General features: G+C 46.3%; 1 protein-coding gene across 10 annotated transcripts in view; it reads right to left on the minus strand.

Moving 5' to 3' along the window:
* The window catches only part of LOC137538056 (protein starmaker-like), a 131,650-nt gene that overhangs the window by 72,868 nt on the left and 34,330 nt on the right, over positions 1-24,452 (minus strand). For all 10 annotated transcript variants that reach the window (XR_011024679.1, XM_068260018.1, XM_068260020.1 and 7 more), the window contains exons 5-7: positions 20,498-20,529; positions 13,667-13,724; positions 860-891 (exon numbers count right to left, since the gene is read on the minus strand). Coding sequence is in view for 9 of the 10 variants with exons in the window: in XM_068260018.1 (XP_068116119.1) it covers positions 860-891; positions 13,667-13,724; positions 20,498-20,529 (122 nt within the window). In the remaining variant the exon portion in view is untranslated. The remainder of the gene's footprint in view (positions 1-859; positions 892-13,666; positions 13,725-20,497; positions 20,530-24,452) is intronic.

Genomic DNA, 24,452 nt, shown 5'->3' on the forward strand with positions numbered 1-24,452 from the left:
AAAACAGGATGGTCGCACAGTCACAGCACTGGACTCCAGAGGGGAGGTTACAGCACAGCTTCTGCTGCGCTATACTCTGCTTTTACACACAGGGGGACTGAAAGGGGCACAAGGAGACAGAAGCAGGCACAAAGGGAGACAAAAAAGGTACAGGGGGACAGAATGAGGCACGGGGAGACAAAATGAGTTACAGGGAGATAGAGGCACAAAAAGGGACAGAAGGTGGCACAAACACCAGAGGAGGCATGGCCTACTTCAGAGGAGTGGCTTAGTTCACGGGATGGGGCTTCATTTTGGGCGTGGCTAAATCAAGGGAATGCCTGGTGACCCCCCAGGACAAATGGCACTCCATGCAGTTGCCTGGAATGCCTATGCCTAAAAACGCCCTGCCTGGAAATGCAGAAGAGTTGCAACAGTAAATAGAGATTAAAATCTAATGCTGGACATACACGGTGATTTTTTTTTTTTTTTCAATCGAGCCGCTGATGGCTCGATTGATAATATCCGACGTGTCCGATCACCCCGACGGATTGATTCTGCGCTTGATCCCCCTGGGCGGACAATATAAAAAAATGAGCGGCAGATAAAAAGCGCCCGCGGGGACGAGTGGGAACTGATCTACGCGCCCGCGCGGATGAGTGGGGACGCGCCGGCATCGATTCCGGCGCATAAACGCACCGTGTATGCCCGGCATAAAACAATTACAGCTTAATTAGTGCGCTTATAGTATTACTGTTATACTCACACAACTGTCTAAGTGAACTATCCCATGGTCTGACATTCTACCATGTATACTTCAATTTTGTCTTTTCTTTATGCATGAAAAAATGTCAGATATCCACAAGGAAAAATTGCTCACCTGATTGTGAAGAATGCAACTTTATGTCTTTCCTGCAAAAATAGATATTCCAGTATGTCAGTTAGTTAGTGTACTGTACTAGTAAACCAGAAACGTTACTATATATCTATAACTAGTGACCTCGGACTTAGTTGACATCACACTGTGGGAGGGGTTTCACCACAATATCAGCCATACAGACCCCCCTGATGATCTATTGGAGAAAAGGTAAATATTTTTCATGGGAAAGGGGGTATAAGCTACTGTTTCGGATGAAATTCAATCCTTGGTTACAGTTCCTTGGTTACAGAACAAAAATCTCTTAACCAGGTTGGGCGAGTTTTGTCCATTAGTGGTCCCAAACGATAATTTTCAATCGTTCATACAAAGAATCGTTCAAAAGCGATCATTCAGCAAATTGTATCATTAGGGTCCAGCGTTTTGCGGGAGTGATTTTCCCGTGATTAACGCAGAAAAAACACTGCGGCGGTTTTGGAGCGATCGCGATCAGCAGTGCTATGCATGCTAATCACTAATCGCTGGCAAACTGCTGCATGTAACACGTATGCGGTTAACGCTAACCACAAATGCGGCAGTGAGAACACTGCCATGTGTTACATGTTGTAACAGTTTTTACAAAACCGCTAGCGGTTTGCCTTGAGCGGGAATTGCGCGATTCCCGCTCAAGTCAGAACGGGCCCTAAGTGACCAATAGGGATGATCAATGAGATGCAAATTGTTCTGAAATTATGCAAATTTATATGCACATGTATGCAGTTTGAAAATGGACCAATCAATTTAAACCCAGGTTTAAATTGATTGGTCCATTTTCGAGCTGCATACATTTTGCATAAAAAATTTGCATACATTTGCATCAACTCGGAACAATTTGCATATCTGTGATCATCCCTAGTGACCAAGTGGCCACTAACAATACAATCTTTTTCATACAATTTTACAAAATCTATGTAGTATAAGAGTAAACTAAATGAATATATTGAATGGATAATTTAGGCAGTTATTTATTATTTATTTATTTAATTTATATAAAGCGTCAACATATTACACAGTGCTGGACATTAGTTTAGGTTACAGACAATATTTAGGGGTGACATACATCAATACGACAATACAGGAATACAAGAAAACCAGATCATGCAGCACAGTATGAGTACAAGGTAATGCTTAGTCAGTCACTGGATGGAAGCATGAAGATTTGGCAAGCTGAGTTCACTCAAATGCATAGCATGGGTGCACAGTAATGGAGCTGCATGATCAGGTAGGACACAAAAGGAGGTGGACCCTGCCCGAAGGCTTACAATCTATTTAATATAAGGCAGTTAGCTTATATTAAATAGAAATGGCATCTTGCAAAAAGGGTGTGTGCATTAGTAATGGGCGAACAGTGTTCGCCACTGTTCGGGTTCTGCAGAACATCACCCTGTTCGGGTGATGTTCGAGTTCGGCCGAACACCTGACGGTGCTCGGCCAAACCGTTCGGCCACATGGCCGAACTAAGAGCGCATGGCCGAACGTTCCCCGAACGTTCGGCTAGCGCTGTGATTGGCCGAACGGGTCACGTGGTTCGGGCCCGAACGCGCTCTGATTGGCCGAACGGTCACGTGGTTCGGGTAAATAAATACCCGAACCACGTCATATCTCCGCCATTTCTCTGTGGGTTTAGCTTTGGGTAGGCAGGCAGGGTAGTTCGCTCTCCAGCCACGCTAGCCAGGGTCCCCCCCAGTCATTGTGTGTCGCTGCTGGGAACAGTAGTACACCGCTCGCTCAGCCACACTATATATATAGCATTGTTTACTGCCACTGTGTACCTCGCTCAGCCACGCTATATATAGCATTGTGTTTTCTGACACTCTGTGTACACGTTTTAGCCTGGCTATATAGCATTGTGTGTACTGCCACTATGCACCTCGCTCAGCCACGCTATATATAGCATTGTGTTTTCTGACACTCTGTGTACACGGCTTAGCCTGACTATATAGCATTGTGTGTACTGCCACTGTGCACCTCGCTCAGCCACGCTATATATAGCATTGTGTTTTCTGACACTCTGTGTACACAGCTTAGCCTGACTATATAGCATTGTGTGTACTGCCACTGTGCACCTCGCTCAGCCACGCTATATATAGCATTTTGTTTACTGCCACTCTGTGTACACCGCTCAGCCAGACTATATACCATTGTTTACTGACACTCTGTGTACACCGCTCAGCCAGACTATATACCATTGTTTACTGACACTCTGTGTACACGGCTCAGCCTGACTATATAGCATTGTGTGTACTGCCACTGTGCACCTCGCTCAGCCACGCTATATATAGCATTGTTTTTTCTGACACTCTGTGTACACGGCTTAGCCTGACTATATAGCATTGTGTGTACTGCCACTGTGCACCTCGCTCAGCCACGCTATATATAGCATTGTGTTTACTGCCACTCTGTGTACACCGCTCAGCCAGACTATATACCTTTGTTTACTGACACTCTGTGTACACCGCTCAGCCAGACTATATACCATTGTTTACTGACACTCTGTGTACACGGCTCAGCCTGACTATATAGCATTGTGTGTACTGCCACTGTGTACCTCGCTCAGCCACGCTATATATAGCATTGTTTACTGACACTCTGTGTACACGGCTCAGCCAGACTATATAGCATTGTGTGTACTGCCACTCTGTGTACACGGCTCAGCCAGACTATATATCATTGTGTGTACTGCCACTCTGTGTACACCGCTCAGCCAGACTATATAGCATTGTGTGTACTGCCACTATGTGTACACCGCTCAGCCAGACTATATAGCATTGTGTGTACTGCCACTCTGTGTACACCGCTCAGCCAGACTATATAGCATTGTGTGTACTGCCACTCTGTGTACACCGCTCAGCCAGACTATATAGCATTGTGTGTACTGCCACTCTGTGTACACCGCTCAGCCAGACTATATAGCATTGTGTTTACTTCCACTCTGTGTCTGCTGGGCCTGGGAACAGTAGTACACCGCTCACCCGCCACTGTATAGCATTGTGCTCTGTGTCGCTGCTGGGAATAGTGGTACTGTATAGCATTTCTGTACTGCCACTGTACTGCTGCCAGTCAGCGTGTACTGTAAGGATAAGTGAAATGAGGAAGAAATCCGGTGAAAGAGGAAGGGGCAAGGGAAGAGGTGTTTCCCCTGACGGTTCACGTACAGGCCACAGGGGAGCACCCAAGAAAACCCACTCAATACCGCCCATGTTGTCCAGGACAACAACCCTCACAAATCCAAAAGAACAGGACCAGATAATTACTTGGATGACCTCTCAAGCGTCCAGCAGTGGGTTAAGCAGCACCAGCACATCACGCACGAGGTCCGAGTCCTCAGCCAGTTACAAGGAGCCAGTGGGCACAAAGCTGACACAACCGGCAGCGACACCACGCACACAACTGCCAGATAACCAGTCCGATGAATTACCTCAGGACACAATGGGGTATTCGCAGGAGCTATTCCCAGCCCAACAAACTTCCACCTTTCAAAGGTCAATGGAGGAACAGCCAGAAATGTTGTGCCTGGATTCACAACCATTAACTGTGGGAAATGCACCGCGCACTGAAATACAAGGCGAGTTCGAGGAGGACTCGGAAACCCAAATCCCAGAGCAAGTTGGGCAGGAGGGGTTGCAATTGCAGGAGGTCGGCCGACAAGATCTGGAAGACGACGTTGGAATGAGCTGCGCAGAGGTTGTTCTGGGGAGCTCTACTCCACGGCGGCGGCCCCCCACAATGACATATGACGAGTTTGAGGAGATGGAAGAGGAGGGTATGGACAATGTGGACATAGACCCAGATTTTGTTTGTGAACGAGAACATCGCCGTCGTAGCAGCAGCACAGATGAGTCTGTTGAAGAACCCACTGCTGCACGAGTTCGCCTTGTGCCACAAGGTAGGCGGCGCGCAATTTCAGGCACCACAAGCGTGGAAGTTCAAGTGAGAGGCAAAAGAGGAGCAAACAGAAATCGCCAGCAAGGAGGCAGGTGCTCCAAAGTCTGGGCTTTCTTTGAAGACTGCACTGAGGATGTTACCATGGCGATTTGCAAGGTGTGCAAGACCCGCCTGAGCAGGGGGAAAAGTATTAACAACCTCTCCACCACCAGCATGAGCCGCCACATGCTATCCAAACATCCCACTCTGTGGGCAAACGCGGCAGGACAGGGTACCAGCAACACTGCCTCCCTTGGGTTCACCAGACTCACCACCAGACCTGCCTCAGCAGCAGCAGTAGCCCAGCCATTGCGTGGTTCACAACATTCACAAACATCAGACGACGCTGACACTGTCACTTTCCGGAGTAGTGCTCTTGAGGTCTCCCAGTGTTCATCAAACACAACAACCAACAGCCCTTCCGTGTGCAGCGCTACGGTTCAGTTGTCTGTGTCGGAGATGTTTGAGCGCAAGAGGAAATTGCCAGCAAATGACCCCCGGGCCGTGGCAGTAACAGCCAGCATAGCCAAGCTTCTGGCCTGCGAAATGCTGCCATATCGAGTGGTGGAGACAAACAGCTTCAAGGGCATGATGTCAGTGGCCATCCCACGTTACGTGGTTCCCAGCCGCTACCACTTTGCGCGCTCTGCAGTGCCTGAGTTGCATGAGCACGTGGTCAGCAAAATAACCCGAAGCTTGAAGAATGCCGTTGCCTGCAAGGTTCACCTCACCACTGACACTTGGACGAGTGCGTTCGGACAGGGTCGATACATCTCCCTTACCGCGCACTGGGTGAACCTTGTGGAGCCTGGCAGCGATTCCTCACCTGCTACGGCGCGGGTGTTGCCCACGCCGCAAACAGCTGCACCGCCGTCCCTCCCACTGGATAACAACAGCAGCACCTACCTCTCTGACTCCTTCTCCTCCAACGCATCTCAAAGCTGTACCTCATCCGGAAACGCTAACCCAGCAGCAGTAGGATCGTGGAAGCAGTGCAGCACAGCTGTTGGCATGCGTCACCAAGCGTTGCTGAAGCTGATCTGCCTTGGGGATAAGCAGCACACAGGGGAGGAAATTTGGAAGGGAATAAAGGAACAGACGGATTTGTGGCTGGCACCGCTGGACCTGAAACCGGGCATGGTTGTGTGTGATAATGGGAGTAATCTCATTCGCGCTTTAAGGTTGGCTAAGCTGACACACATCCCTTGCCTGGCGCACGTGATGAACCTAGTAGTTCAGCGGTTCCTGAGGACATACCCAGGCGTGGCCGATCTTCTGTTGAAGGTGCGTCGAGTGGCCAAACATTGTAGAAATTCCAGTACTGCTTCGGGGGCACTCGCCAAGATGCAGGAGCGCTTCAATCTCCCCCACCATCGCTTGCTGTGTGATGTCCCTACGCGCTGGAATTCTACGCTGCACATGCTAGCACGCTTTTGTGAGCAGAAGAGTGCAGTGGTCCAGTACATGACGGCGCAGTACCGAGGCGCATCCGGACAGCTGCCAAGCTTCTGTGGATCCGATTAGGCCAACATGTTGGACCTCTGCCAAGTCCTCCAAAATTTTGAGCAATCCACGTTGCTTGTGAGCAGTGACAACTCTTCAGTCAGCATTACCATACCACTGCTGTGTTTACTGAAGAGGTCAATGTTGAAAATCAAGGAAACAGCTGTCATGATGCAACTGGGGGAATCTGAAGGAGAAAACGATCAGCGTGATGGTACCAACATCAGGCCATCCGCCTCAGGGAACGCTGGCCCCAGCAGCTATGACGAAGAAGAGGAGGAGGAACAGCTGGAGTTGGAGCAGGAATTTCATGCCACCACTGACGAGGGCCAGAGCGGTGCACGTTGGACTTCCACAATTCAGCGCGAATGGTCAGCAGAAGCAGACCAGGAGGAAGGTGACGACTATGATGCATCACAACAACTATCACAACGCTCACAAGAGGATGATGAGGATTCTGGTAGGACTCTGGCACACATGGCTCAATTCATGCTAGACTGCATTGAACGCGACCCACGCATTGTGCGCATTCTGGACAACACCAATTACTGGGTTTATACCCTTCTGGATCCACGGTACAAACACAATGTTCCAAAACTGCTTGAAGAAAGAGTCAGACAGGTCAAAATGGAAGAATACCAGCAGGCCCTTGTGGAGACTTTAGAGAGGAGATTGACATCCTCCCCCTCCTCTAGCCAGTTGTACGCCGACAGACTGACTTCCGCAAACCCAGGACGACCAGGAGGGCAGCAAACAACGCAAGCCGCAGCTAGTGCCCAAAAGGGAATGGTATCGGCAGTGTCCTTGGAGTGGGAAAATTTTCTGACACCCATGCAGCAGCAGCCCACTGAACAGCAAGCGTGCAGATCCACCTCCAACACCGATCGCCTGGAGAAGATGGTCAAGGACTACATGTCAGATGACGTAGCTGTGTCGAACAATCCATCTGCACCCTTCAACTATTGGGTATCGAAGCTAGACACCTGGCACGAACTGGCAATGTACGCAATAGAGGTGCTGGCTTGCCCGGCAGCCAGCGTTATGTCGGAACGCTGTTTCAGTGCTGCCGGAGGCATCGTCACAGATCGGCGTATCCGCCTCTCCACAGAAAATGCAGACCGTCTGACTCAAATTAAAATGAATCAATCCTGGATTGGAAATGACTACGCAACACTCCAGGACCCCAACCAAGTAACATGACCAATGAACATCTGGGATGGTGTAGCGTTTTCGGTCCCTGTTTATTAAACCTCTCATCTGTATTACATTTATGACTGCATGGCGGCAAAAAGCATTGCTGCTATATCCACACGCTTTTTGTCCTCATGCAAGGCCTGGGTTGTTGTGTCTCAAAAAGCATGGCCTTCTCCTCCTGCGCCTCCTCCTGTTCCATCACGTCTGCTGCTGCTGGGTTAGCGTTGCCGCGTGGTCCCTGTTTATTGAACCATTTATCTTTATTACATTTATGACTGCATGGCGGTACAAAGCATGCTATCCGCACGCTTTTTGTCCTCATGCAAGGCCTGGGTTGTTGTGTCTCAAAAAGCATGGCCTTCTCCTCCTGCGCCTGCTCCTGTTCCATCACGTGTGCTGCTGCTGGGTTAGCGTTGCCGGTCCCTGTTTATGGAACCTCTTATCTTTATTACATTTATGACTGCATGGCGGTACAAAGCATGCTATCCGCACGCTTCTTGTCCTCATGCAAGGCCTGGGTTGTTGTGTCTCACAAAGCGTGGCCTTCTCCTCCTGCGCCTCCTCCTGTTCCATCACGTCTGCTGCTGCTAGGTTAGCGTTGCCGCGTGGTCCCTGTTTATTGAACCACTTATCTTTATTACATTTATGACTGCATGGCGGTACCTCATGCAAGGCCTGGGTTGTTGTGTCTCACAAAGCGTGGCCTTCTCCTCCTGCACCTCCTCCTGTTTCATCACGTCTGCTGCTGCTGGGTTAGCGTTGCCGCGTGGTCCCTGTTTATTGAACCACTTATCTTTATTACATTTATGACTGCATGGCGGTACAAAGCATGCTATCCGCACGCTTCTTGTCCTCATGCAAGGCCTGGGTTGTTGTGTCTCACAAAGCGTGGCCTTCTCCTCCTGCGCCTCCTCCTGTTCCATCACGTCTGCTGCTGCTGGGTTAGCGTTGCCGCGTGGTCCCTGTTTATTGAACCACTTATCTTTATTACATTTATGACTGCATGGCGGTACAAAGCATGCTATCCGCACACTTCTTGTCCTCATGCAAGGCCTGGGTTGTTGTGTCTCACAAAGCGTGGCCTTCTCCTCCTGCGCCTCCTCCTGTTCCATCACGTCTGCTGCTGCTGGGTTAGCGTTGCCGCGTGGTCCCTGTTTATTGAACCACTTATCTTTATTACATTTATGACTGCATGGCGGTACAAAGCATGCTATCCGCACGCTTCTTGTCCTCATGCAAGGCCTGGGTTGTTGTGTCTCACAAAGCGTGGCCTTCTCCTCCTGCGCCACCCTCCTCCTGTTCCATCACGTGTGCTGCTGCTGGGTTAGCGTTACCGGCCCCTTTTCCTGGAACCTCTTATATGTATTACATTTATGACTGCATGCCGACAAAAAGCATGTTACCTGTGCAAAGAAAACAGACATTTCCCGCATTTAAAAGACAGTTTTCCCTTTGAAACTTTAAAATCGATTTTCTCAAAAACTATAAGCTCTTTTTTGCTAATTTTTTTTTCCTCTTGTACCCACTCCCAAGGTGCACATACCCTGTAAATTTGGGGTATGTAGCATGTAAGGAGGCTTTACAAAGCACAAAAGTTCGGGTCCCCATTGACTTCCATTATGTTCGGAGTTCGGGTCGAACACCCGAACATCGCGGCCATGTTCGGCCTGTTCAGCCCGAACCCGAACATCTAGATGTTCGCCCAACACTAGTGTGCATCAATCACCAAGTAAACCCTTAAATACCTGGCTTAAATAGAAATGGTAAGATTAAATAAAAAAAGATTGTATTGTTAGTGGCTACCTTGAAAGGCATCTCTTGGAATTCTTCCACAGAAGTGCCACCATCGCGCAACAAATGCCAATTCTTTTTAACAATATTTCCAATCTTATTGTTGTAAACATTAAACTGACTGACAAATAGTATCCTATTTTTGATACATTGGCCCATAGGCAATTAACTTTTCTCCAAGTTGATATTTTCACACCTTGTCATTGAAGCCATGATCTTTCTCTTACAGGCACTTTGATTGGTTCAGGGAACACTTCTTCCCTTTTACCAATTGTGTCTCTCTGGGATCCAACGGGCATGTGCGTTGAGGGTGCATGCGTGCACGGCGGTTGCGGAGGACGTTTTAAAACGTCTGTTGGTCCATTAGGAGGGACCAACAGGACGTTTTCAAATGGCACGCGGTCTGCAAATGGTTAAACATCTGTTTTCTGCACTCTGAAATGTTTCTTAACCACACAAAGTTTTATCACCTCTAATAACGTAAAGAAAACCTGCAAGGATCTTTAGGATCCAGAGGCTTCCCTCACCCAAAGTAAGCACCTCCCAAGGGGACTTTTTTCCTCACAGGTACACTTTAAAAGTGAAAATTACACTACAGTCCACCCGCAGAGAAACTGTCATTTAGGCTACTTTTCCACCAAGACGTTGCGTTTTAGGGGACGTTATGGTCGCATAACGTGCCCCTAACGCAACGCATGGTGGTGTTGAAGTTGGATGTCAGATTGAGCTGCGTTATGCAGCTCTCAAAGCAGCCGCTACAGGTTAGTGATAGAAAGTCCTGATCTTTTTAAGGATTCGGATCATTTGAACCGGATCATTGAAAAGATCCGGGTCTTTGAAACGAATCATTTGAATCATTTTACTAGGGAAGCAGACTGGGTGAAATGACTAGCAGGACAGAACTTTCCCTGCACTGTACATTCTGTATGTTCCTGTTTCTTCCAGACAGACATCCTGTGAACCGAATCTTTCATTGTGATGATCCGGATGATTCTACTCACAAAAAATATCTGGATCAAATGAACGATTGGTTCATGATCCGGACAACACTACAGTCCCACCACGAGTCTCCACAGTGCAGTGAATATTAATTAGCCATGTGGCTGGCCGCAGAGGAGGAGGGGAGACCTCCTCCTCCAACATTACTGAGCATGTGCAAACAGTCTAATGTGGCTTAGCCCAGTATAACATACAGCATGCAGCACTTTGTTTAAACGTGCTGCGTTACTATGTAACGCAACGTGTGCACTGTGAACAGCACATTGATTTTACAGTGCTGTAAGTTAGGCTGCGTTACTGGCTGCTGTAATGTGGGACTTCAACGTCCCACTGTGAAACCAGCCTTAAAGCTCTGGATTCTTAACTCTTACAGTGAGTAAGAAAAAAAAGAAAAAAGGGAACACATAGCTGTAAGTAGGATCGGGACTGTACACAAGGCTGTTTATCTCACCATGGGCTTGATTCACTAAGACAAATAGTAAGCCTTATCGGAGTTAACCCGCCTTATCAGAGATAACATGCTTTATCCGAGTTAACACTCCTTATCAGAGATAACACGCCTTATCAAAGTCAACGCGCCTTATCGAAGTTAACATGCCTTATCAGAGTAGCATAGCAAGCGCTACAAACTAGCAGGGGCTCAGGGCAGGACAAGTGGAGCTCTCGTCATCGGCATAAGTTCGTAGTGCTCGCTATTCTACTCTGATAAGGCGTGTTAACTTTTATAAGGCATGTTATCTCTGATATGGAGTGTTAACTCGGATAAGGTGTGTTATCCATGATAAGGCATGTTAAAGAGACTTTGAAGTCTCTTTTTTTACCTTCTTTTGTTTAACAACCCTCCTAAGCTTTAATGCTAGAGTTAAATTGCTGCACCCCCACAACAGAGGAGTGATTTATTACCAGAGATAAGCCCTGCAAAGCTCCCGGGCTCGCAGGGCTTCATTTCCTCAAAGAAGCAGTACTTTACACTGTAGCCCTGCCTCCTCCGCAGTCAATCTCTGCTGATCGCCGCCTCTCCCGGCCCCTCTCAGTCTTCTTTCCCTGAGAGGAGCAGGGAGGAGGCGGAGATCCGTGGAGATTGATTGCGGAGAGGCTGAGCTACAGCTCAAAGCTCAGCCTCGCCAGGGCAGCATGATCTGCGACGAGCAGAGTTGTAGAACTTTGCAGGTCGTTTTCTGGGCAAGAAACCACTCCTCTATTGCATGGATGCGGCAATTTAACTCTGGCATTAAAGCTGAAGAGGACTGTTAAAGAAAATAAGGTAAAAAAAGACTCAGATAAGGCATGTTATTTGTCTTAGTGAATCAAGCCCCATGGGATTGATTCACTATCATAGGGTAAAACTGCTGTGCGCAATAAGCACAACAAGTGCTACATCGGTAATGTTCACGTTGCTATGGTAATGTGCATTAGGCATTGCAACACAAGCGGGACACATGCCCCACGAGCTGTACAAATTGCCCAACATGCTCTACTCTAGTGGCACGTGTACCGGTAAGATTGCAGTGTGTGTTCTGCGTATGGCAGTTTTACCCTCTCATAGTGAATCGGCCCCGTGTCACTATGGGTACCCTTTACTCAAATTTGTGGCCACATATTTTAAGTACTTTTTTGCTTTCTAGAGGCTGAATAGCTACATATTGTATTCTTAAAGTGTACCCGAGGTGACATGTGACATGATGAGTTCAACGTGTAGGAACAGTGAAAAACGTATTAATAATCAGGCTGTTTTGCTTGTTTTATTTTGCTGCCTGAAAGTGTTAATTTTTAGTGATGGAAATGACAACTTCTGTCTTGTTGGTACCTTGTAGGGAATATAGTAAACATCACTGATAAGCAAATTATAGCCATAAACATTTTCCTGTCAGAATACAACTTCTGAGAGCAGGGGTAAATAGAAAAAGGTCAACAGTTCATGTATTTTCATTTAGGGACACTTAATAGGCTGCCACAGAGCAGAGACAACAAAACATTCAATCTACTTTGTACATGTTTAAATATAAAATAAAGCCATGGGATATCTTAAAAAAGGTCATTTTTAGGAGTAGGAGGATAAATACAATTGTTTATCTCATCAGTTCATTTTCACCTCAGGATCACTTTAACATGAAAAATCAATCCCAGTGAAAAAAATTAGGAGATACTGTAAGTTTATTGACTCAGGAACATAAACTCAAGAGGTTTGCTTTCATTGAGCTACTGGCACACAGAATGTACTGAGGGTGACTGGATTGCATCTGCATGCCTGACAACCCTGGTATACCCATGGCAGCTACTGTATGCTGTAATATTTAAAGAGGCACTGCAATGACATATAGTAGAATCCAGTAAATTATTCAGGATACTCACTTTTATGGTAAATTTTCACTTCCAATATCTATATATTGCTGTGCATAGGTATGTAGCACTTCCCAGTGATCATTAACCTCCTTAGCGGTAACCCCGTGTGTCACACGGGGTAAGCCGCCGGAGGGTGCCGCTCAGGCCCTGCTGGGCCGATTTTCCTAAATTTTTTTTTGCTGGACACAGCTAGCACTTTGCTAGCTGCGCCAGCACCCCGATCGCCGCCGCCGCGCGCCCGATCGCCGCTATCCGGTGCGGCGCGCGGCCCCCCCCCCCCAGACCCCTGCGCTGCCTGGCCAATCAGTGCCAGGCAGTGCCAAGGGGTGGATCGGGTCTCCCAATGACGTCCCGACGTCGCTGACGTCGGTGACGTCATCCCGCCCCGTCGCCATGGCGACGGGGGAAGCCCTCCAGGAAATCCCATTCTTTGAACGGGATTTCCTGATCGCCTATCGCCGGAGGCGATCGGCGGGGCTGGGGGGATGCCGCTGAGCAGCGGCTATCATGTAGCGAGCCCTGGGCTCGCTTCATGATTTAAAAAAAAATAAATAAAAAAAAAAACTGCTGCGCTGCCCCCTGGCGGTATTTTTCATACCGCCAAGGGGGTTAACCTGGGCTGTTTAGCTAATTGGAATTTTTCTCCCAGAGCATTGTGGGAGACCAGGAATACTTTCTACTAGCCTGTGGCGTAGAAATAGGGGTTGCAGAGGTAGCAACAACACCAGGACCCCTGGACCAGAGGGTCTAAGTAGGGGCCCTCCTTCATCCATCTTAGTAGCGTTTTATTGGTGCTATGCTGGTAATGAACACCTGATAATGTGCATTGCACAGATGTAAGCCTTAAACTCTTTCCTCACTCTAAATACACCTCTCAGAGGCTGCAGCTGTCTTTGGAAGGTTTTGGGGCCCCATATCAATAGAGTGCTCAGGGCCGCATGTAAAACTCGCACTGGGGCCCCAAGCTCCTTACTTACACCACTGCTACTAGCTTTGGATCTATATAGTCACAGATACCTTTGACTGTCTTTGTCCTCCTCTTCTATTGCATTCTGTGAACTGACTGATGACATGTCTATCAGGTAAGAAGGCAATAATCATTAGTTAGCTTAATTTTTCATGTCAGGATTAAAGTAAAACTGCAGTCAGTAGAGGGATGATTCAATAACATTCAAAAAGAATTTCACACCAGCATAGTAATTACATTTTGTCACAGGCAAGGCATGGCCATCAGAGCTCATAAGTTCAGTTGTTGTACAGCTACAGCTCACTGAGGCACTGAACATGAGATAATCCCGCCACTACATGTTCAGTGCTGAATTTTTATTTTTTATTTGAATTTAGAAAAAAACAAAAAAACTAAAGCAAGGTTGTTTCATGGGATAGGCAGGTAGAAACCTAATAAAGGATACCTCCTGCTTCTTTTGACCACCCCTGTGATTTTCAGCATGGAGAAAGTTCCATGGCCCATATGCAATTAACGTTTTTTCCTAGGAGATAGTTTTTCATCTTCTCTTTAAAGTGTAACTGTCGGGCATAAAATCAATGATTTATTTTTATCTGGTAAACAACAATCAATAAGGTTGCTAACCAGGCAATCCAAAAGTTAAAATCACTATTACTTTTCTTGTTGATAAATGGTCATTCTCCAGTTTACTTGACTCTTATCCTGAGAATCATCAACTCTCAGGAAGATAGTGTCATATTGCAACAGGATCTGGATAGGATGGCTATATGGGCACATACATGGCAGATGAAATTCAATGTTGACAAATGTAAAGTCATGCATTTTGGTCGTACTAATGGACTAGCACCATACAAAATAAATGGGATACAGTTGGGAACATCAAACTTGGAGAAGGACTTAGGAGTACTCATCGACAACAAGTTAAATAATCGTACTCAATGCCAAGCCGCTGCAGCTAAAGCGAACAAAATTTTGGGATGCATTAAAAGGGAAATAAAAACTCGAGATGCTAGCATAATATTGCCCCTGTTTAACTCTCTAGTAAGGCCACATCTGGAATATGGAATTCAGTTCTGGGCACCACATTACAAAAAAGATATTGCAGTTTTAGAGCAGGTGCAGAGACGAGCTACAAAATTGATACGTGGGATGGAAGGTCTCGCTTACCAAGGAAGGTTAGATAAACTGGGTTTATTTAGTCTAGAGAAAAGACGCCTTGGAGGAGATCTAATTAACATGTATAAATACATCAGAGGGCAATATAATAGCTTGGCGGATGAGCTTTTTGTCCCTAGGCCTTCTCAAAGGACTAGAGGACATGAGCTGCGCATGGAGGAAAAACGTTTTAGCCATTTATTTAGGAAAGGGTTCTTTACAGTAAGAGTGATTAAGATGTGGAATGCATTGCCACAGGAAGTCGTTATGGCAAACTCTATACCTGCATTTAAAGGGGGCTTAGATGCTTTCCTTGCGTTGAAAGACATCCATGGCTACAATTACTAGGTTATGCCTAATGATGTTGATCCAAGGATTTTATCTGATTGCCATCTGGAGTCAGGAAGGAATTTTTCCCTTTTGGGGCTAATTGGACCATGCCTTGTGGGGTTTTTTTCGCCTTCCTCTGGATCAACAGGGGTATGTGGGGGACGGGCTGGAGTTGTACTTTGTACTGGTTGAACTCGATGGACGTATGTCTTTTTTCAACCAAAATAACTATGTAACTATGTAACTTATTTGGTACATTGCCGCACAAAAGAAGTTGCAGGGCATGCTAGGTTGTCCTTTTTTGCTTCTCTAATTCTCCTCAGACTTAACTAATGCAGCCTGATTGGCTGAAGTCTCTTTCCCTCCTGTTTCCCCTCCCACACCTCTGTTCCTCTCTGACTGGCCAATATTTCTCATGCTGAGGCAATGCATTTTCTATAGTGAAGGGTGGGAAATGCCTACACAATCAGGCAAAGGAGAGCAAGGGAGGAAATCACATTAGGATTGGCTTCAAAATAGCCACGCTTAAAATGGGAAATGCTAAGAAGGATTTTCTCTTTTTTTTTTACTGTAGAAAAATCACAAATCAAAACGTGGACAGTGCAATACATATGTTATGTAAGTAGAGCAAGTATGTATCTACTTATATTTACAGTGGGGTGCGAAAGTTTGGGCAACCTTGTTAATTTTCATGATTTTCCTGTATAAATCGTTGGTTGTTACAATAAAAAATATCAGTTAAATATATCATATAGGAGACACATGCAATGATATTTGAGAAGTGAAATTAAGTTTATTGGATTTACAGAAAGTGCACAGTAATTGTTTAAATAAAACTGGGCAGGTGCATAAATGTGGGCACTGTTGTCATTTTATTGATTCCAAAACCTTTAGAACTGATTATTTCAACTCAAATTGGCCTGGTAAGCTCAGTGACCCCTGACCTACATACACAAGTGAATCCAATTATGAGAACAAGTATTTTAGGGGTCAATTGTAAGTTTCCCTTCTCTTTTCATTTTCTCTGAAGAGTAGCAACATGGGGGTCTCAAAACAACTCTCAAATGACCTAAAGACAAAGATTGTTCACCATCATGTTTAGGGGAAGGATACAGAAAGCTGTCTCAGAGATTTCAGCTATTTGTTTCCACAATTAGGAACATATTGAGGAAATAGACCACAGGCTCAGTTCAAGTTAAGGCTCGAAGTGGCAGACCAAGAAAAATCTCAGATAGACAGAAGCGACAAATGGTGAAAACAGTCAGAGTCAACCCACAGACCAGCACCAAAGACCTACAACATCATCTTACTGCAGATGGTGTCACTGTGCATCATTCAACCATTCGGCACACTTTACACAAGGAGATGCTGTATGTGAGAGTGATGCAGAGGAAGCCTTTTCTCCACCCACAGCACAAACAGAGCCGCTTGAGGCATGCTAAAGCACATCTGGACAAGCCAGCTTCATTTTGGAAACTAAAATTGAGCTATTTGGGCATAACAAAGGGCGTTATGCATGGAGGAAAAAGAACCCAGCATTCCAAGAAAAACACCTGCTACCTACAGTAAAATATGGTGGTGGTTCCATCATGCTTAGGGGCTGTGTGGCCAGTGCAGGGACTGGGAATCTTGTCAAAGTTGAAGGACGCATGGATTCCACTCAGTATCAGCAGATTTTGGAGACCATTGTCCAGGAATCAGTGACAAAGCTGAAGCTGCGCTGGGGCTGGATCTTTCAACAAGACAACGACCCTAAACACTGCTCAAAATCCACTAAGGCATTCATGCAGAGGAACAAGTACAACGTTCTGGAATTGCCATCTCACTCCCCAGACCTGAATATAATTGAAAATCTGTGGTGCTCAGAAGCCATCAAACCTGAATGAACTAGAGATGTTTTGTGAAGAGTTATGGTCTAAAATACCTTAAACCAGAATCCAGACTCTCATTGGAACCTACAGGAAGTGTTTAGAGGCTGTAATTTCTGCAAAAGGAGGATCTACTAAATATTGATTTCATTTATTTTTGTGGTGCCCAAATTTATGCACCTGCCTAATTTTGTTTAAACAATTATTGCACACTTTCTGTAAATCCAATAATCTTCATTTCACTTGTCAAATATCACTGTGTGTGTCTCCTATATGATATACTTAACTGACGTTTTTTATTGTAACAACCAACGATTTATACAGTAAAATCCTGATGATTAACAAGGTTGCCCAAACTTTCGCATCCCACTGTATATAAGTAGATAAATACTTGCCCTACTTACATAACACATGTATTGCACTGTCCACATTTTGATTTGTGATTTTTCCTCTTTAAAATAACTTTTCAGCACTCTGCAATTAAAAAAAGCATGTATGTGAATATTATTAATATAACTGCTTGCTGGCAGATTTGCTGGCAGTTTTGCTTGTGAATAGCATGATCAGGTAGGCTTCCAATCTTGAGGGAGAGGTAGGGACATGAAAGGTAGGAGACCAGCGTTCAGCTGCCGTTTTAGAGCATCAGTGAGGGGCGGGGGGTTTGGTAGGCCAGGGTGAAAAGGTGCATTTTGAGGACCTTATTAAAGATGTTGAAGGATGGTGCGATCCTAATGGGGGGAGGTAGGAAGTTCCATAGTGTTGGAGAAGCTCTTGAGAAGTCCTGGAGGCGTGCATGGGACTGGGTGATGCGGGGGACAGTCAGGTGAAGTTCATTGAAGGAGCGGAGTGAGCGGTGTGTACCTCTGAGTAAGATCGGAAATGTAGGTCAGGCAGGTTTTGCGCACAGATTTGTAGGCCATACACAGTATCTTGAATCTGATGCTGGACTGGATAGAAAGCCAGTGGAGGGACTGACAGAGGGGAGCCACTGTGGTGGAGCGATGGGAGGAGTGGATGATTCTGGCTAATGCACTCATGACGGACTTATAGCAAAATGATTTTCAATTACATTTTTGCTCAAAATCAAATTTAACATTATTTTCGTGAAAATTAATGCAAAAACAATATCAGCATTTTCGCTCATCCCTGCTTGCTGGGGGTTTAAAAAGCATATTAATGACCATGGCCCATATGCAATTAGCTTTTTCTCTCAGGTTTCTACTAGGTGATATTTTCACATCTTGTTAATAAAGTGCCTTTTAAACCACCAGCAAGCAAGAAAATACTAAAAATAATGTTGATAGATCTTTTTTTTACCTGGTTTTTGGTAGTTTTTTAATTGCAAAGTGCTGAAAAGTTACTTAAAAGAGAAGATGAAAAAATATCTCCAAGGAGAAAACTCAGGAGAAAAAGTGAATTGCAAATTGGCCCCAGGTGTGGAAATATCAGGTTGTGTCATTGGGTAGCAGCGCTCTATACATCCTCAATTTTATGTGGAATTTAAGCTAAAACATGTTTTAACACAGTCACAGCTTATTACGAATCAGTCTACACTAGACCAGTGTTTCACTTTAATCGTCATTATTTAGGCCCAGTGCACACCGAGCGGTTTTGGATGCGATCCGCCGGCCGCACCCGCCTGTAAATCCGCTTGGCTAATGTATTGAAATGGGATGGTGCACACCGGCGGTTTGAGGTTTGTAGCAAACCGCAAATGTGCCTCCTGCTGCACGTTTGCGGTTTGCAGAAGCATTTCTGCCTCAATGTAAAGTATAGGAAAAACGCAAACCGCTCTGAAAAACGCAAACCGCTCTGAAAAATGCTACATCAGAGCGGATTGCCAGGCGTTTTTATTACAGAAGCTGTTCAGTAACAGCTTTTACTGTAACAATATGTGTAATCTGCTACACAAAAACGCACGCAAAACCGCTAGGTATGTTTAGAAAACCTCTCTAAACATACCTAGAATCGCTCTGAAATTAGCTCCCAAAACTGCTAGCGTATTGAGGATCTGCTAGAGGTTTTGGTGTGCACTGGGCCTTAGACAGGTATTTTTTCTATGTGCATTTCCTAAAGGGAACCTGAGATGGGGACAAAAAGAAAAAAAAATAATACATATCTGGGCTTCCTTCTGCCCCCATCAGGCCGATCGCTCCCCTGGCTGCTGCAATTTCCCACTGGATGGCCTGGTACATCTCAGAAGTTGCACTTAGCCGTGCGCATGCATGGGCCAGCCACGCACATACCGCCATTTATTGGAGCTGCTGGCCACGGGAGCGTGATGAGGGAGTGCCCACAGCCGGATTGCTCATGCTGAGAGTAGGTGCACACATGGCATCATATGAAAAGCTGCGTTTTATGTCATGTTTCATTTTATGTTGTGTGCCTTTTTTTGTGCATTTTTGCTGCATATTACTGCGTTTTTGGTGCATTTGCGTTAGCTTTTTTTTTTTACCACAGATGCGTTTTTAAGTGTTTTGCGTGCATTTTAATGTGTTTGCGGTTTGCATATACAAAACACATATGCGTTGTGTGTTTTTCATGCGTTTTCCTTTTGCGCTTTATGCAAATCACTAGGAGGACAATATGAAGCGTAAATACATCAGAAAACATTTTTTTTACAAAAACACATAGAAAAACGCATGGAAAATGCATGAAAAACGCATACCATTGCATTTCCATTGACTTTCATTCTGTGCACTTTTGATGCTTTTTTTCAGATTATGCAACAAAACCAGAGTTTTTAAAAAATGCATGCATACAAAACGTATATGCTTTTTCGATATGCTAGCGTTTCTGCTAAGTGTGCACTTAGCCCGAAGCGGATGTACTGGGCCACCTAGCGGAGGATGGAGACATCCTGGGAGGATGGTAAGGGAGAGATCGGTCTAAAGAGGGCTGCATGAAGCCCCAGGAATGTATACATTTTTTTTGTTCCCCATCTCTGGTACACTTTAAAGTGAACCTCCGGACTAAAAATCGACTCAGCAGCACTGAAAAGGCCTGGTGTTTCTTTAACAGTTTCACAGCATCAGAACTTTGTTTCTCTTATACAAGCCTCATTTTTAGCTGCACAGAAGAAAACTGCCCGGGCTTTTTTCCCCTGATGCTGTGCAAAGCATGATGGGATTTCTGATTTTGTTGTTCTCGTTCTGCTGTTTTGGTGCAATTTTTTTTCTTACATTTTGAATTTGACATTTGAAGCCTAGCGTGTGCAGCTGGGAGGGGTGATCAGGACACAGGACAGTTGGAACTGTGTCTCCTGCTCCTTGTCACCTCCTTTCAACCAAAAAGATGGCTGCCCCCATGGCAAAGATGGCAGCCCCCATGAATCACAAACATGTGCCTGTTCTTTTTAAACAGGGTGGGTAAGAGATTATATTACCTATCTATTCTAATGAACATAACTAATGTAACTTGATGACAGTATGTTTGTTTAGGCTGAAGTTCCCCTTTAAGTTAACACAGCTTTGACTTTCTTTCTATGAGCAACATTGGAAGACATCAAAACAATGATAAACTGCTCACCTGGCACTGGAGAATGCAGACTTTCCTCCTCCCTGCAAAAAAAGTCACTACAGGATGTTACAAATTATGCATACTTTTCAGGTAAATGTGAAAGTACTCAGTACCCTATTTATTTACACATTTATGTCTATATGAAGTAGTTTATTACTCTCATGTGAATTGTTTGCTTTAGCATTGTATTCACAATTCAGATTTCATTACCACCAGGTTCTAGATGCCCTAGAACAGGGGTCAGGAACTTTTTTGGCTGAGAGAGCCATAAACGCCACATATTTTAAACTATAATTCTGTGAGAGCCATACAACAGGTTTCAAATTGGGACTGCGCAGAGGGCTCACGTCCCTGTTGCCATGGTTAATCCTCTGGGCATCAGACATGTCATACACATCTTCAGCTTCTCTTGGGTTTCAGCAATATCAGCAATTTCCCAGACAGGAGAAATACAGTCTAACAGCTTGTACAACTAGCTAACTGACTTGGGAGTTGATTCACTTTGTAGGACAAGATCCCCGCACTTTGGCCCAATAGGCTGCCTGTCAAGTGACAGGCAGCCTATTGGGCCTATCAAAGTGCGGGGATCTCGTCCTACAAAGTCTCTGGACCTGACAGGGTCCAGAGTGGGACAATTTGAGTAGTCATTTTGCGGCACTTCCGCTTCCTCAGAGACCGATAATCACTTTTTTTTTCTCAATCCTCTAGCAGCGATTTCTTTATATCTTTGTTCCCTATAAGGCTTACTTCAGAATAGTTTTACTTCTCTTTCAAACAGCCGATTTAGTCTTTCTTCCGCAACCTTAGCGCCAAATGATTTGCTTTAATAACTGCCTTGTGCCGGGTCAACTGATTCGCTGCCTTGTGCTGTGTGATTATTGGTCTCTGAGGAAGCGGAAGTGCTGCGTAATGGCTGTTAGGCCATCACTCTTGTGCTGCTTGTATTGTGTCTGTGCTGATGATGGTGGCAAATAAAATACTCCTAAGCATTGTGGATAGTGCCTCGTCTATCTCTCTTGTTGCTGAATTGGACTGTTTGTTTTTCAAGTGCACACCACAGTTGCAAACTGTCACCCCAAGGCCCTACAGTGCATTTAGTCCTGACCCTGTGTGTCTTCTACTCCTGCAACCAGTGAATGTTGGCAGAGTGTCAGGGTGCCTGGCAGCAAAGTAGCAGCAACGAGCAGAGGTGCAATGGCATATGCAGGAGCACAGCGGCTGTAATCTCATATGTCTGCTACTCAGAGAGTGGGAGCCTCAGGCAGGGAGAAAGAGACAAACAAACCACCGGTGAGTGAAGAGAAAGGCCCCTGCAGGAGTACAGGCCCGGTTGCAATTGCGACCACTGCGACCTCGGTAGCTACAACACTGGGCTCCTCTTATTAAAGGGGGTTCCCAGATTCCACCATAAGTCACCCACCCAGGACCTATGCCCGCATGCATGGAAAAGTTACTCCTACCTCCTCCTGGACACCAGAGGTAGAGATGAGCCTTCTCCTTGGCATGAAAAGGGGCTTTGCAGGAAAGGGAACAGCTTTCAGCTCCTCTCCTGCAAGGCTTTTTATAGCTTACATTTTGATTTTAATTTACCACCCATTTATAATTATTTTACTCATAGTCACTGAATGGTCACATATTGATTTTTTTTGTTTTGTTTATTATATCCAGCTGATCATGGATAGAGTTGGGCCGAACGGTTCGCCGGCGAACGGGGTTCGCGCGAACTTAGGTGGTTCGCGTGCGGGTACCGCACGCGAACCTTTTGCGGAAGAAGTTCGGTTCGCCCCATAATGCACCTGAGGGTCAACTTTGACCCTCTACATCACAGTCAGCAGGCCCAGTGTAGCCAATTAGGCTACACTAGCCCCTGGAGCCCCACCCCCCCTTATATAAGGCAGGCAGCGGCGGCCATTACGGCCACTCGTGTGCCTGCATTAGTCAGAGTAGGGCGAGCTGCTGCAGACTGTCTCTCAGGGAAAGATTAGTTAGGCTTAACTTCTTCCTGGCTGCATACCTGTTCTGTTCAGTGAGCCCTCAGCCCACTGCATACCTGTACTGTGATCCTGCCACTGCATAGCTGTTCAGTGATCCTGCCACAGCATACCTGTTCTGTTCAGTGAGCCCTCAGCCCACTGCATACCTGTACTGTGATCCTGCCACTGCATAGCTGTTCAGTGATCCTGCCACAGCATACCTGTTCTGTTCAGTGAGCCCTCAGCCCACTGCATACCTGTACTGTGATCCTGCCACTGCATACCTGTTCAGTGATCCTGCCACAGCATACCTGTTCTGTTCAGTGAGCCCTCAGCCCACTGCATACCTGTACTGTGATCCTGCCACTGCATAGCTGTTCAGTGATCCTGCCACAGCATACCTGTTCTGTTCAGTGAGCCCCCAGCCCACTGCATACCTGTACTGTGATCCTGCCACTGCATACCTGTTCAGTGATCCTGCCACAGCATACCTGTTCTGTTCAGTGAGCCCTCAGCCCACTGCATACCTGTACTGTGATCCTGCCACTGCATACCTGTTCAGTGATCCTGCCACAGCATACCTGTTCTGTTCAGTGAGCCCTCAGCCCACTGCATACCTGTACTGTGATCCTGCCACTGCATAGCTGTTCAGTGATCCTGCCACAGCATACCTGTTCTGTTCAGTGAGCCCCCAGCCCACTGCATACCTGTACTGTGATCCTGCCACTGCATACCTGTTCAGTGATCCTGCCACAGCATACCTGTTCTGTTCAGTGAGCCCTCAGCCCACTGCATACCTGTACTGTGATCCTGCCACTGCATACCTGTTCAGTGATCCTGCCACAGCATACCTGTTCTGTTCAGTGAGCCCTCAGCCCACTGCATACCTGTACTGTGATCCTGCCACTGCATAGCTGTTCAGTGATCCTGCCACAGCATACCTGTTCTGTTCAGTGAGCCCTCAGCCCACTGCATACCTGTACTGTGATCCTGCCACTGCATACCTGTTCAGTGATCCTGCCACTGTATACCTGTTCTGTGAACCCGCCACTGTATACCTGTTCTGTTCAGTGGACCCGCCACTGTATACCTGTTCTGTGAACCCGCCACTGTATACCTGTTCTGTTCAGTGGACCCGCCACTGTATACCTGTTCTGTGAACCCGCCACTGTATACCTGTTCTGTTCAGTGGACCTGCCACTGTATACCTGTTTAGTGAACACGCCACTGCATACCTGTTGTGTTCAGTGAACCTGCCACTGCATACCTGTTCTGTGAACCCGCCACTGTATACCTGTTCTGTTCAGTGGACCCGCCACTGTATACCTGTTCTGTGAACCCGCCACTGTATACCTGTTCTGTTCAGTGGACCTGCCACTGTATACCTGTTTAGTGAACACGCCACTGCATACCTGTTGTGTTCAGTGAACCTGCCACTGCATACCTGTTCTGTGAACCCGCCACTGTATACCTGTTCTGTTCAGTGGACCCGCCACTGTATACCTGTTCTGTGAACCCGCCACTGTATACCTGTTCTGTTCAGTGGACCTGCCACTGTATACCTGTTTAGTGAACACGCCACTGCATACCTGTTGTGTTCAGTGAACCTGCCACTGCATACCTGTTCTGTGAACCCGCCACTGTATACCTGTTCTGTTCAGTGGACCCGCCACTGTATACCTGTTCTGTTCAGTGGACCTGCCACTGTATACCTGTTCTGTTCAGTGGACCTGCCACTGTATACCTGTTTAGTGAACACGCCACTGCATACCTGTTGTGTTCAGTGAACCCGCCACTGTATACCTGTACTGTTCAGTGAACCCACCGCATCAGTGCGCATACCTGTGCAGTTAAGTGAACCCACCTACCTACGTGAGTGCACGCAGTGTGATATACCACTCCGTGCATACCCGATATGGACAAAACAGGTAGAGGAAGAGGAAGAGGTAGTGGCAGAGGCAGAGGAAGGCCACCCGGCAGGTCTGCGCGAG

Source organism: Hyperolius riggenbachi, chromosome 11 (assembly GCF_040937935.1).
Source record: "Hyperolius riggenbachi isolate aHypRig1 chromosome 11, aHypRig1.pri, whole genome shotgun sequence".
Taxonomy (NCBI): domain Eukaryota; kingdom Metazoa; phylum Chordata; class Amphibia; order Anura; family Hyperoliidae; genus Hyperolius; species Hyperolius riggenbachi.